General features: G+C 35.5%; 2 protein-coding genes across 2 annotated transcripts in view; one reads left to right on the top strand and one right to left on the bottom strand.

Moving 5' to 3' along the window:
- TAF1D (TATA-box binding protein associated factor, RNA polymerase I subunit D) overlaps positions 1 to 15796 on the bottom strand; it is an 815997-nt gene that overhangs the window by 666751 nt on the left and 133450 nt on the right. The window lies entirely within an intron of this gene.
- The window catches only part of DEUP1 (deuterosome assembly protein 1), a 44287-nt gene that overhangs the window by 22075 nt on the left and 6416 nt on the right, over positions 1 to 15796 (top strand). The window contains exons 7-12 of the mRNA XM_049823607.1: positions 3178 to 3323; positions 3938 to 4043; positions 5592 to 5789; positions 6820 to 6906; positions 9433 to 9632; positions 15609 to 15750. Coding sequence (XP_049679564.1) covers positions 3178 to 3323; positions 3938 to 4043; positions 5592 to 5789; positions 6820 to 6906; positions 9433 to 9632; positions 15609 to 15750 — 879 coding nt within the window. The remainder of the gene's footprint in view (positions 1 to 3177; positions 3324 to 3937; positions 4044 to 5591; positions 5790 to 6819; positions 6907 to 9432; positions 9633 to 15608; positions 15751 to 15796) is intronic.

Here is a 15796-nt window from a genome sequence, read left to right as displayed (position 1 = left end):
CAAACTTAATTGCAGCCACACATGAGACGCATCTGAAAACATCATACAGGAGGCTTAGTTCTTGGAAAGTCTGCATTAAGTCAGCTGCTGGACACTAATTTGCATAGAAATACAGCATATAATTGTATTTAAAAGGTTGAACAGTGTATTGGGTTTGCATGGCAAGGTTTTGGTAGCAGTGGGGGGGCTACAGGGGTGGCTTCTGTAAGAAACTGCTGGAAGCTTCCCCCATGTCCAACAGAGCCAATGCCAGCCGGCTCCAAGACGGACCTGCCGCTGGCCAAGGCTGAGCCCATCGGCAATGGTAGTAGTGCCTCTGGGAGAACAGAGTTAAGAAAGGAAGAAAAAAACTGCGCAACAGCAGCCAGGAGAGAGGAGTGAGAAGATGTGAGAGCACCAGCCCTGCAGCCCCCCAGGTCAGTGCAGAAGGAGGGGGAGGAGATGCCCCAGGCGCCGGAGCAGAGATTCCCCTGCAGCCCGTGGTGATGAAGACCCTGGTGAGGCAGGCTGTCCCCCTGCAGCCCAGGGAGCTCCACGGGGGAGCAGATCTCCACCTGCAACCTGGGGAGGACACCACGCCGGAGCAGGGGGATGCCCGAAGGAGGCTGGGACCCCGTGGGAAGCCCACGCTGGAGCAGGCTCCTGGCAGGACCTGCGGATCTGCAGAGAGAGGAGCCCACACTTGGAGCAGGTTTTCTGGCAGGACTTGTGACCCCACGGGGGACCCACGCTGGAGCAGTTTGTGAAGGACTGCACCCTGTGGGAGGGTCCCACACTGGAGCAGTTCATGAAGGACTGTCTCCCATGGGTGGGACCCTATGCTGGAACAGGTGAAGAGTGTGAGGAGGAAGGAGCAGCACAGACTGCGTGTGATGAACTGACCACAACCCCTGTGCCCTGTCCCCCTGTGCCACCTGGGGGGGAAGAGGTAGAGAAAACTGGGAGTGAAGTTGAGCCTGGGAAGAAGGGAGGGGTGAGGGGAAGTTGTTTTAAGATTTAGTTTGTATTTCTCATTATCTTACTCTGATTTGATCGGTAATAAATGAAATTAATTTCCCAGAGTCGAGTCTGTTTTGCCCATGATGGTAATTGGTGAGTGATCTCTCCCTGTCCTTATCTCGACCCATGAGCCTTTCATTATATTTTCTCTCTCCCCTGTCCAGCTGAGGAGGGGTGTGATTGAGCAGTTTTGGTGGGCACCTGGCATCCAGCCAGGGTCATCCTGCCACAAACAGCTTTGAGTAGAATTAAAAAACGAGCTGATCAGGAAATTTTTGAGAATTTCTTTTGATGTCAAACACAGCAAGCTAGTTGAAGCAAAACTTTTCACAGAAGAAAAGAGATGATTTGGTAAATTTTTCAACTTGAAACAGACTCTTAAAAAAAGTTGTATTTCAGTAGATATTTTCTAAACAAAACCTAAAGTTTTCTGGTTCAATATGAATTTTCATTTTGGTGTTTTAACTAGATGCAATAGATATTTCCTAAAATAATAAGTGGTACATATCTAAATTATTTTTTTTTAAGTGATGTTTGAAACTCTTGAGCTGAAGTTCTGTTTCAGTTATTATTGCTGCTGCTGCTGCTGTGGCTGCTGTTGCCTCTGCTATTATAATTCAGAGAAGAAAATACAATTTATGTAAATATGTATGATGACTGCGTTCTGCTACAGATGATATGACTTCTACCACACAACTGTGCAGCATTCATTCCCTTTATCCACCCCAGACTGACATCTGAGGGTTAACCCTCCCCCAAATTCATATATTATAAAATAATTGTGGCTATTTCTTGAATGTTAAAGTCATGAAGATGTTCATAAGCAAGTCTTGCAGACAATTTTAACAGTTCATTAAGCTTTATTTCACTTTAATATGCCCAGACTTGCATTTCAGAGTTTAAAAAAGCGCTCTCAGCCTTAATTTAACAAAGGATAAGACGAATGAATCTATATATGCAGCCCCTATAAAAAAAGCAAAAGCGCTTCATATCTGTCTTCAGCAGCCCTTTCAGCCAGAGGAAAACCACAGGTTTCTTGGAAGGAAGGTCATTCTCATATGAGACTCTAAGGGAAATAAACCTTTGAAGTTCCTTGCTTGTGGTGTCATTTCTGGATTCCAGTTGTCTTTTGAAAGTTTAAAGGCTTTATTTTTGCTTTTAAACATGGAAACTATATTAAAATAAAATGAAGAAATGATGGAAAATACTAGCGTTTTTAGTGTAATAGTTTTAAAGGCAAAGGATCAACATCCTTGGAAAATCCTTTTTTTTTATCTGGAACATAACTTTGGATCTTGGGTGAGAGGAAATAAATATTGTCTGGATATTATTGTTGTGAGAATCTGATTATTATTGCTACTTTTGTTATTTGTGGTTATATTTCCAAGTTCTTAGCTTTAGTATGTTTTCAATGTATCTTGGGGGAATTCTGCTTATCCTTTTTAATTGAAATTGTATGATTCCAAATATAACATGTATCTTCAGGTTGTCTATCACATTATCAATCAGAAATTAAAGGTAAAGTAGAGACAAGATTTGTGGAGTCCCTAAGAAGAATGTCTTTGTGATTGTTTAAAATTTTGCGATATTCATTTAAATAAGCAATTAGCTCCATACACATAGAACTAGTTTTGGAGATGATTGAGCACACACCTTATCTAAGTACTTAAGTCTAGGTGTATCTGCTCCAAGCTTCCAGGCAATGTTTAATGAAGGCATGCACCTAATCCTGCCATTCTATAGCCTTGTACTTTTCAAGCTTATAAATTTGGAAATGCTATTAGGAAAATAGAAAATGCAAGTTACTTATGGCACTAATTCCTGCATGTGAAGCATGTTCTAGGGTGCAGAACCTGCTCAAACAAGCAGACCATGTATTTTAGATGCATTTAATGCAACAAAGAACTTCTGAATGATGTTTCCTATGATAGTTTCAGAGACAGACGCATTGGGATGTTGCAAGAGCTGAAGTATATTCAGCATCTGATTTTTTAGATGATATTTCTGGAGAAAGGAACTGACATGAAAGCAATGCCTTTTTCAGAAATGAAACTTAAAAGTATGTATATCCTTTCATACAAATTATACAGGTATTGAAAAGTATGTGTTAATATACAGCATTTTGTGCTACTACTGTCTCATTTTATTAACTATTTATGTATTTGCTTGTTTCTTTAGAACATGGAGGCAGGCTTTTCAGAAATGAGAAATGAGCTGCAGTCACGGGATGCTCTCTGGAGAAGAATGCAACTGGAATGCCAACAGTTGCATACAGAATTATTGAAAATCAGAGAGTATAAAGATATGCAGGAAATTCAAATAAAGTATGTATGTTGAAGACAATATTTAACAAATAATTCTGCACTAATAACTTTTCTTACATTTGATTTAAATTAAGTCTATTTAAAAACATACTCCGGATTCAAATTTCAGATTCTAAACAATTTTTGAATAAACATTTTCATTAGCAATTATATATGATGAGATTGCAGGCAAGATGCAGGCTCTGTTAAAAGGCTTTAATGCTTCCTAGATCTTTACAAATCAATGCATTTCATTTATTTCTATTTATATGTTTACATTGCCTTTCTTTTCTCAGCATTAGAAAACTTTGGAAGTAGTGCGATTAAGATTCTCCCTAACCTCCTTTAAGTAAAATGTTCATCTTTTTATAGTGTATATCTAATCTACCATAGCTGTTTGAGATCATATGAAATACTAATCTACAAGACATTTCAGGATTCTTTCTGCACGCACTTGCATTGTCCTTGATCTTCCAAGATTGAACCTGGTCTAGGCCAAATCTTTTGGTTGGTTGGTGGTTTTTTTTCATCAGTGAGCAGGTCTTTCACTGTTTTATGCTGAGGAGAGGATACTGTAAGGTAAAGGTTATTGAATGGTCTGCTTGTTTCATGTTTTGTTTCTTTCTTATTTAAAGGCATCAATCATCTTGTGTACAACTTACTGAGCAACTAGAAAATAAAAACGCTGAGTTACTACTATTGGCACAAAGTCAAGAACACCAGCGAGAAGAGCTAAACACGGTATTTCATATTGTTAAATATTTCCAGATCTTAACTGCAATATGGGATTTTAAAAAGCAAGCAGAGTACTGACCTTGGGTATGTTCATATGCAGAACAGAGCAGGAGGATAAACTGGCTTTAGGAGAGTATGAAGTTTTCATATATGAAAGAGTTTTCATATATGGTTGCATTTCTGGAGGTAGTTGCATAGCTGTAATTCTGTGCACTAACAACAGAGCTAGCTACTTCATTGAAATAATGGAAGAGACCATGCCTAAGCATCACTGGGATTCAGATAATACCATGCAAGTAATAAACCCTCCAAGGCTATGAGTAATTACTAGGCTATAGGAGGTAAGTAGTAGTTTGTAGGCGGTCTCAGATGTAAGACAGGCTAACAGATCAGCTGATACAGGTCACTATGGCATGTACCCACACAAGGCTAAGCTTAATCAGTCACCTGCTGCACAGTCTAGGGCAGTGCTCTCTTGTTTGAACTATGTATCCCATTGCATTGCACATTTCAGAAGCTCTGTGTGCAAGCTGTAGTGGCATGGCACCATGGAATGGCATATGGCTTGGCAGGCAAAACCACTTTGGGAGTAGAGGATGCTCAGAACTCCTCTTACAGGCATGTTGTGGTTTTGCTGAGTAGCAATGTAAGCAGGAATATCTCTAATTGGATGCAGCTGACTTGGACACAGCCATTTTGGCATGATAGTCATGATTTAGCTCTTAGGTTTTCTGCATCTACATCTATTTGTTTACAATTCTAGTATTTCTGTGTAGTTTGCATAAATAAAAATGAAATGCCATCTGTTACTGATTGTGTACAGTACTGCGAGGAATTATTAAAATCAGTTCAACTGTTGTGCTGGGTTTTGTAGTTTTGTTTCTTACATAATAAAACTATCAGTACTAAATTGTTGGTTATAGTAAAAAGATTATGAAAACAATCTTTGTGTTGATCCTTTGGATAACTCTGCACAGGAGATAGTGCAGAAAGCTTGACCTTAAATTTTATATATAATGGCAGGAATAATTCTCATAAAGTGATTTACCATATATACTCTTTATTTCTAACATAGTTTCTCATTAAAGAGCCTCTAGACTGATTTATTTATATTGCTCCTAAGTTAATTTAGGCTGTATTAAACTTATTTTAAACCTAAATTAACTTGGGAGCAATATAAATAAATCATACTTAGGATTATTGAATAGGTATTTTCTTCGATATTCTTTGCCATAAAATCCAATTCTTAAAATTAACATTATTTTTATTACATTCTTTTTAAATGTTAATTTCAATGCCTTGTATTTGATTCATTTCTAATACTAAATAAGCAAATGAAAGCACAAGAGAAGGGTTGAAAAAAGATGTAAAAATAAATAAAGTTATGTGCACTGATTCATTAAGACATTTTATTATACGATCTCAAAAATCTCTGATTCAGTTAGAAGAGTTGGTGTCTTGGAAGCAACAGCAAAAAAGTCACTGATAGGTAGCAAGTGATGCAATCATATTTACTGCACAACATTTTTTCTTTTTGAAACATATTTGCTACAGATAAGAAACCATGTTTATCAAGAGGAGCAGTCCCATTGCTCTGAGCAGGAAAGAATGAAGACAGAAATCTCTGACCTGACAGAAGAGCTTCATCAGAAGGAGATCACTATAGCAACTATCATGGAGAAAGCTAGTCTTCTGGAAAGACAGTTAAAAATGGAGTTAGAGATAAAAGACAAATTGTTAGCAAAACAACAGGTATGCAAGCAGGCAAAACCAGCCTAGATCATTTTACTCCACGCTATTGATAATGACATACATTTTCTGTGAAAAAAGGCATTACATTTCTTACTCTAGTTTTCATCAGCAGTGCTGTAATATCTGTGAAGTATTACTAAAGCAGCGAAAATGATACTGGAACCGGAAAGCACCAGTAAATGTCAACTGTACAACTGAATTGCAATTCATTCTGACCATCAAATGCATTTACCATTTTAACATGCAAAAGATCTTGAAAACTTCCAGTTTGTTGTTGTTATATGTGCTTTATCATTAGAACCATTTATTAGATTATCTAGAAAGTTTCCTAATTTTTCAGTTTTTTTAAAGCTTTTTGAGGAGTGATAGAAATCTGCTTAGAAAATTCTGGTAATTTTAAAGCTGAAAACTGTAAGATAACAGTGTTTTAATGGCAAATTCAGTTTTAAAAACAGATATGTTATATTCATTACTTAGTTTTGTAAACCAAAAGAACCTTCATATTTAGAGGTTTCTGCGTAGCTCTGGACTTTCTGAGGGGGTCACTGCATATTGAAAATAGTGATTAATGTAATACTTTTGACAATAGGAAAATTTGTGTTTGGGAAAATGAGAGATATCTCCTACTGTGTGGCAGTCTTTATCAGGCCATATTCCCTATTGTATCACTAAAAGAGTGGATGTCATTCCTAGGCTTCATGGCTACGATTTCATCCAGTTTCAGTGGCCTGCAAAATCTGTCCCTCTTTGTATCTTGCAACTGCATGTGAACTCCTTTATTTTCCTAAGTGATTACTTCTTTCAAAAAAGGTAAATAAAATCAGAGGCATTGCATTTGTATATCTTTTATAGATGGTTTAAGATGTCTTTCTGCTTTAGTATTGCTGTATTTTTAAAGAATTATTATAGTTAGTTTCATAATTCTTTATATATATTTTGTAAAATTAAACTTACATATATCTATACTCATTGTTATTTCAAGTTAACAGTAATAGTCTTGTATTTAACTAAGAATTGAATCTTTTACTAGTTGTTGGATTTCCGATACAAAGTTATCAAATCTGAAAACATACATCTAAAAGAGATGGTGGAAAACCAGGAGTGTAAAAGTTGCACGGTAATTTTTTTTAATCTACAATATACAGAACAGTTACTTATATTTATAGTAAATGTAGATTGAGATTGTGGCAGATTTAGAGATTTCTGGCTTGCATAAAATAAATAAATAAAAATAAGATGTGTGACATAATCAAATCCAAGTGATATTCACACACAGCCTGAAGATAGGTATAACTAGGAATAATTTTGACCTTAATTGTAGTAAACTAGAAGTAAGCTAAATTTTTCAGTAACTGTCTAGACACTGAACAGTTTCTGGAAGCCTATTTTTTGTAAGTGTTGTCACTTATTTCAGAATTTTTTTTTATTTTTAAAGTCATCATTCTCACAGATGCAAAACTATGTTCCTTTTCTACTATTTTACCCCTTTGTTTATATGATATTTAAATAACAGTGTAAAAAACTGAGACATTTTGCCCCCCTCAGGTTATTTTCAAAGTTTAGTATTGATTTCTCTCCAAACAGGAGATATTTAAAGTTTAATTCATAAAAAATGTGCCATAATATCACATAGAACTATATTTTATAAAGATATCATAAATGTTATAGATGCTGCCTTCCACAAAAACATCCCCTGCTTACAGAACATCTGTAGTTATTGTATCTATCACTAGAAAAAACGCTGGAATGTTGCTTGTAAATACTGCTGTAAATATATCTTTGGGGGATATGTAGCCTGTTAATTGTCTTACTGTACACTGACAAATGCATCAAAGAATGTCACATTTTTCCACACCCTTAAAATAGCATATATGTCTTATCATCACTGATTACCTATATGTACATATACGCTACGATGGATGTACATATATATATATGATATATTAATGTGAAAACATAGATGGATGCGTGTATGCGTGTCTAGCTCTTCTCTACAGTGATATTCTTTATGAACACTGAGAAGAGCTAACAAGAATCCTTGTAGTTATCATGTGTTTGTTAATTTTTAACAGTAAAATCCAATTACTAGATATATCAAGGTCACTACACATATCAATGCGTTTGTGGACTTAATAATTCTTTCCTACTTTACTAGTGTATTATGAGGATCTAAACATTAAAGATTGTGAGGTACTTGATATTAAGATTGCAGGTACTGGAGAGATTTTTACGGAGGTGTTTGTACAGTACAGTAGAGCACTACACAGACCCCTCAAACTAGTGCCAGCCTAAGTCAGTATGGTGTAATGCATCATCAGGAAGGGTTACTTGTTTAGATTTCAAAAGCAACGTAGCTGTGCCAGCTTAGTTTTGGGGTTCATGCCATTATAACTGTACTGCTGATTCTCGAGCTATTAGTGGTAGGGTGACTTAGGACTCTCCTTTTCCCTCTGTTCTGTCACTCCTCTCCACTTGGGAGACATAGCTGAGCCCCTGCCCCCTATCCTTGCACAAAATATTAAATTTTCTTATACTTTCTGGCACTTCCATGCCAGCTTGGCTCATAAATTTCCCCTAAAACTAGCTAGGTAAGGCAAGGTTTATAGGAAGAGATGACATCAGAACAGTTAGTGCAAGGAATAGACAAGCTTTCAGGTGCAGGAGCCCAGTTGTGCTAGCAGTAGACTAAGAACCAAATCCTTAATACTCATGACTTACTAGGTTCCAAAAGAATAAGGTATATCTAGAAATATATGAAAGCATAACTTAATAAAATGTATGGGGGTTTAGTCTTTTGTGTGTAATATGATAAATCTTTTGAGAATTTTCTGTTGATGACAGTACAAATATCTTTACACAACGCGATGCAGTATTCTGCAGAGGTCATTCCAAATGAGCTAGCTCAGGTGTGCAGCATAGGCTTTATGGAATAAGTGATAGGACATAAAAGGAATAGGGGTATCCTGGCGAGTCAACTTCCAGAGCTAATCTCCATCTTCCCCTTTTCATATCCTAGTGGATGGGCCTCTCAAGCCCCTGGTCACAGGGCACGTGTTGCTTGCACTTTCAGTATTTTGATGTGTATACCGTGTGGGCTAACCCACCTGAGAAGCAGAGTTTAGTAACAGAGACGCACAACTCTGTGCTAATGTGGCTTTACTTTACCGCTTCTGAAACTGAAGGTGACTGTATCTTGACACAGATATTAAATTGTGCCTGTAGACATACCCTGCATGTACTATAGTAATGAACTTCTATAATTTTTCTTGGGTTTTTTGGTGGAATTGTTACTGGAGGGAGCAATACAGTCTGCAGCTATAGCTGTTATGGTTGCTTTTATGTTCTAAGTTTTACAAAGCAAGCGATGAATTTACAACAATAATATTTTGAATGCATGTTTGTTGAGAAATTTTAATTTGTTTTATTGTGTTATAGAGGCTGTTATCCCTTCTTTTCCATTTATCTACAGCTTTTTTTCTGGAGGCAATTCTCTTGGTTTGCTATAAGTGCTGCATGATTATATATGGTAGCTAGGTCTTTCTTTAGCATAGAACATTGTTTTGTGTTTGCTTGTTAGAAATACTAACATCCATTTATTGTGGAAAAAATAACTGTTTAATGATGGTTTTATCTCCTTTCACAGAGTATAGATTTATCTAACAAAGAACATGGAAATTTTACAGCTTCCATTCACAAACTGGAACATGATAATGTAAGATTACAAAATAGTCTGGTTAAACTACAAAATGACACAGAAACATCAATACTGGGTCACATGGATACATATGGAGAAACAGAGCACAGCTACCAAACCCATTCAAAGATGCAAGAAAAAGAAGAGAGGTAATATTTAGATTGTACACATACATGAAACTTCCTGTAAGATTTTTGGAAGCATCTAACTGGGCCAAACTGTTAAGTTTTGTTTCTGGTTCTGTTCATTCAGAACTCCCACCAACATAAATATCAGACCTAGTTATTATATTTTTAAGAATTTCCTACATTTTTTTTGGGTGGCTAACCGAATTTGGCAATTAATGGAGTCCCAGAAATGTTTGATTGTTATTTTAACATTTGTTACATGAAACAACTTAAAAAACTTTTTATGTGCTGCTTAAGTTATTCTTAGTTCCAGGTTTTGCAAAACAGGACAGAATGTATTTTTACTGCCAAATAAAAACAAAACAAGGAAAGGATACAAAAACCAACATGAGAAGTAAACTGCTCCACAGGAGGTTATCTTAATAAGCAGTTTGAACTACAACCCCTGCTGAAAAGCTTTGTGTCCCACCAGTTTCATTTGTTGGAAGTTTCATTAAATGTATTTTAATGCCTTGTCTAGTTTTGGTGTTCTTGGGTGACCTGATTTTTAAAAGAAACATAATTTCAGATGCCTTGAATAAATCATTACTACGATAAACTCCTTGTTAGGGAAAAATAATGATACTTAAGAATACTCAGACTCGTAGAAAACATTGTAGTGATGACTTCCTTCTTATTTCCCTGTATTCAGTGAAACACTGAATTACCTTCAAACACGTTACAATCATGGTGTTGTGGTAATAAAAAGAAAATTAAACTCCCTGCTAAACACTATTTCATAGCACAGGAGAGTAAAAATTAATAGGAAGCTAAATATTTTGATCATCTGTAATAAAGAACTGAAACGATAGCACTAATGTGAAACAGTTCTGTGAAGCAAAGTTTCAGTAATTGAAGCCAAAATTGTACAGGTCAAGAATTCAAACTCATACATTCAGTCTTTGGCAAAATTTTAAGTTATTTTCTTTCTGCAAAATAGAAAGGTATCCCATTATATGTAGCTACATTCTTGCCTAAAATTTCCTTTTAAATATGTTTAGTGTTAGAGGTAGTATTCATGTGTATGCAAATATATATATATTATATGTATGTATGTACATATGTATATGCATATACATAATACACACATACACATAGATATATATATATGGAAGTGGCAGGTATGGCTGTTTTCCTACTAAGTTTGAAATGATGTTAAAGGTTTTGCTGGAACAGATATTTACAAACCAAGATACAGAATATTCTGCACCTGTAGGTCTCATAATTTCACCAAATATTGGTCAGCACAATTTTTGCTCATGCTTCCACTCTTCTCAAGTGAGAAAAAGTAAGGTTTTTTCCCATTTTCTCAGGAATTACACTTGCTATCCATGAGGAACTGTGAAATTTCATTCATGAGAATGTAAGTGTATGAGACCATAGAACTATGCAGGTAATTTGCAGGATTTTGATTTCATAGCCATTGAAGACCAATGTTAAACCAACACTGGGAGAGAGAAACCTGGGAAAGCTAACCTCACAACAGAAATCTCAACCACACTACTGAATACAATTTAAATTATGATTCTAATTAATCTGATGAAACATATATTGAGCCTGGTTTTCAGGATCTAAAACATGCATTTGATTTCCTAAATGAAAAGCTATTTAGCTAAATAAATACATACACAGATTTCAAAAAAATCTGCAAATTCCACATGTACTGTGTATACACATCAGCCATCTTTTTAAGATTGGGCCCTCTCTATACTGTCAGTTCTCTGTTCCCAAACAGGGAACTACCTCAAGATTTTCTCAAAAACTAAAATTAAATTTTCAACCATCAAATGTATGCACATAAACCAGGCAATTGATGTTGGTTGAGTTAAACTCTGGGGTATGTTTTATTTTATTGTGAGCATAAACCATGTTATTTCTGTTTTAATTTGCAGTTCTGTTTCCATGGTAATTATGGCACTGGAGAAAGGGCAAAAAGACTTTTTTTACATAGTAAAAAAATAGAAAACATGATGTTTGTGCAAGGGGGGTGGTGTTTGTGTTTAAAATAGTAATTTTCAGAAGCTGTACATTTTGTTTTTCCTATTTGCGTTCAGAAACATAGAAAGGTTTTCTTCAACTAAGTATATTCTATAATATTTTTCAGGCATGTCTCATGGTAAGTACTAGAATCCTAGGCATGGGCACAGTCATTAGTTAGACAGGAGACCTCTAGAGAAAATAGAGGAAATTGCAGGAAGTTATATTGGCGATTTAGAAAGAGGCATGATTTCTTCTTTTTTGCAGTATACACTGAATTTCTAAATATTACAAATTAAGATATGCAGGAGTGGCATCTTTTTGCTAAAAAAAGACTGGCCACATCCTACCTATAGCCACTTTAATTACTGTTCTCATATATGGTAATTGACTTACTTCTAATTGCCATTTACATAAGCTTTCCCCACCTTCGAGATTTCAATCCTTTAGTTAGACCTTGCCACATACAGTTGATTTAAATTTTAGCATGGTTGAAGAGGGCTTTCTCTGATGAAGCTGATGTGTTTACCCTGTTTCTTCCAAAATTAAAACATGCATGTGAGTTCCCAAATGAAAGGCTACTTATTTACCATAAAAATATACACAAAATAGGTAACTGATCAAGCCAAAGTCCACTTTCATCATGTGGCAAAAGTGAGAGGTAAAGGCTAGGACTGAATGCCTACTAAGGTAGCTGGGGACCTCTTAAAGGATCTGTGTTGGCAGATCTTAAGGAGGTTTTCACTACCTTTTGGAGGTCACTCACTCTTAGTCATACTCACCGCTGTATCAGTTATTCCAGTAGATATACTGGAAGCAGTGAAAACAATCTCTTCAGGAAAATACTTTTTATCCATTTTTAAAATCAAGCTAGCAGTTATACTTGCAAGGTAAAAGCAACAAGATGAATTCTGAAGACATTCTGGTCATTAAAGACCTGTTGTTTTCTTTCTCAAGACGAGGTACATCAACCAGCACAAGCTGTGTAAGGAATTTGTTTTGCAGCACTGAAGTCATTAATTGCATAGGGACCAGGCTGATTTTATATACGAGTCTGGAAAAATCGATCCTGTTTATATAAATTCCCTTTGCAAGGACACTGTTGTTTCACTTCTTGTCCCATATGTTGCCATGTCAACAGTGATATTATTTTTGTGAAGTATGTCTATATGTTAAACACTCTATGACAGTAAACCCACTGAAAGTGTAAGTTACTCAACTGCAGTTATAGTGTATTTGCATTGCCAATGTTAACAAATGGACAGTTTTTTACAAATTTGCAGATATTTGCCTACCTTTACATTTGTATTCAAAGTAGAACTCTATTCTTAGATATTATTTTGCACTGAACTGGCAGAAATTTAAACCCCAACTGTGAAATCTGTCTGAAGTGAAGGCATAGTATCCATATCAAAGCACTTAAATGCAGGCATCATGTCTTTCCAAGATAGCAAACAGCTCCTGCAATCCTATGGATTACAGTAGGAAGTGGAGTTCCTTTAAAAAATCAGTCCTTTTTTGGGGGGTATCTGTTTTTACTATCTAAGAACTACCATAACTGTAGGCACTCAAGTCTGAAAATTCTGGTCTTAGTGAAGTAAGCTATAACACAACAGTAATAAATGTTATTAAATACACAGAGAAGCAGTTCTGGGGAAAAAAAAGAACACAGATCACATAGACTTTACTGTGGGTTTACAGAGGAAATTACTTCCAAAAAGGTCAGAACACAAGATGAAAAAAAAATCTGTCATTTTATTATTCATGCCATCTATCTTCAATTGTGGCAGGTTTTTTTCACTGTGCCCTTCATCCAAACAATAGATGGAATGGACTTTAAAATAGAGGGAAAAAAAAGAAAAAATATATTCTCCTGTGCCCAAAAAGCAGAGTGTATTTATTTAAAGAAAAGCATGAAAGAAGGGAGAAAACTCTGCCCCAATAAAGGTAAACATTTTAGGTGATTTAGAAAACTGGAAGGTTTGGTGAATATTCTCAGAGAGGGTTTTTTAGAATGTATAATAATAATATTAAAGTAATAATAATATTATAGCATCATGCCTACAATTTGGTTTCCTGTAGCATTCAGAGTATCTTAATCACTGCTTCTTTCATAAGGAGAGAAAAATATGTTCTTCATTAGTTCTCTGAGTTGTTCTGCACAGTCCATTTATGGAGTACTCAGCTTCATGTACAAGCAGGGAAGCAGGGTCCATTAAGACTGCACAGCCACCCTCTCCCAACAGCAAATATTTAAATTAAGATTAGAAAATGATGGTGTGATCTTTCTGCAGAAAACACTGTCCGTTCCCTGTGCTTGGCGAATTCTTCTTTTTTATTTAGAAAAAAAAAAAAAAAAGTTTTTTTCCTTGGATCTGAGCAGCACTGCATACTCCTGAATATTTATAATAATTATATTTTAGTGGCAGAGAACTTGATCTTTAAAAGCTTTTATAGCTGCATTTCAAATTAGTCAAGTGTTTTAGGACATTTGCAATGATAGGATCTTTTCAAACAGATATCATGTTTGAGTACAGTAGTTACCTCTCAAGACTAAAATTTCAATTTTTTCATAAGCACAGACCTCAGTACAATGGAAATTTTTACCTCAGTCAGAAATATTGTAACAGAAATGTAAAAAAATCTGAAATAATTTAAATTTTTTTGCATGTTTTGGTATATAATACAAGTAAAGATGCAATTGAAAATTAGTCTAATTCAGCAGACATCTGAGCACGCTAGTCTCAAAATTCTGTGCTCTTATCAATATGGTTTCAGAATTGTTCAGTTAACTGCCAGGAAAAGAAGATATTTTGATTGGGAGGAAAATAGGTTTCTTTTTTTTCAAGTTGCTGTTAACCATAATAGGTTTTGCTTTACAGAACTACAAATGAATACAAAGATATGCTTTCACATCCATTCTGATCACTGTAAGTGTGATACAAGAGTTATGGAACATCATAATAAAATACTTTAAAATTCTTTTGTAAGCTTGAAGATTTCACTTATTGTTACAGAAGCATGTTCTTGTACAATTTTTTTAAAAGTGTATTTAAAAAATTTCTTTATTTCTTATCTTAATCTCCAACATGTTATCATTAAATCAGTGGCAAAATTAGTATTGCAGTAAAAGTACAGGATCAAAGATTTCCTGTAGTGTTTTTTCATTTAACTTATTTAAACTTTTATTCTAAATTCTATCTATTTGAACACAGTTGTTTAAGGTGATATTAGGTCAAAATTGACTAATTATCCAACCACTAATAACAGTTTTTGTCTGCCATCTCACTTTATGCTTTTGTATTTCATTCCCTCTATTTGTATGGCTAAATTCACTCCAGGTCCTATCATAGTGGAAGTTATAAAGACATGGCTGAAGAGTGCTTACATAGGTTCTTCCACTGAAAAGCTAAAGGGATGATAACCTTTGGCAAAGGAAGGGTAACAAACACTTAAGGAGTATTGGTATCCTCAATACCTGAAGCAAATTTGTGTTTTAGCTCTTGTCCTGCAACCATTATATGGCAACGTTATTCAACTTAAGCTCCAGTGAAAGGGTTTACATTAGTGTGATTTAAGTCACAGCTGAAGCAGACAGAGAATGCATACCCACATGTTTAGAGTAACTCAAGTGGAAAGTTGCTAATTGCTGCAACTTGGTAATGCTTAATCTTATGCCCATAACTTCATGCATGAAGCAGTTTGAACAGCTAAGTAATCAAAATTGCACAAACAAGTAAAATAAAAAAAACCCTTGGCTTTGCTGTGATAGCTTAGAGTTTTAACTAGTTTTCATACTTTGATTTTTTTTTCTTCTTTTAGAACTTTGCAAAAGAAGGATGCATGGGAAATGGAACATCAACAGACTGCTATGTTCACAGCCAGTGGATACCACAGAAACTGTAGTCCTGCTTTGTACGGCCAAGGCAATATCACTGGTTCAAAAAGTGATAACACTTTATCTTCTCATACACTTCACAGAGGTCATGAAAAGCAAATAGTTTATAAATCTCCATCACCACCAACGGGGAATCCTTTGGGCTTTGGTGGGCTGTTTCCTGAAAAGGGCAGAACAGGAAGCTTACTGAGCCCTGCTTACAATGCAGAAGAAATCAAATTATCAGTAAGTAACTATTTTCCTATAACACAAATATTCTTAAAAATCCATC

The sequence above is a fragment of the Accipiter gentilis genome, chromosome 19, assembly GCF_929443795.1.
Source record: "Accipiter gentilis chromosome 19, bAccGen1.1, whole genome shotgun sequence".
NCBI classification, from domain to species: Eukaryota; Metazoa; Chordata; class Aves; order Accipitriformes; family Accipitridae; genus Astur; species Astur gentilis.
The sequence above is the reverse complement of the archived record's forward strand: the minus strand, read 5'-3'. Positions and strand labels throughout refer to the sequence as shown.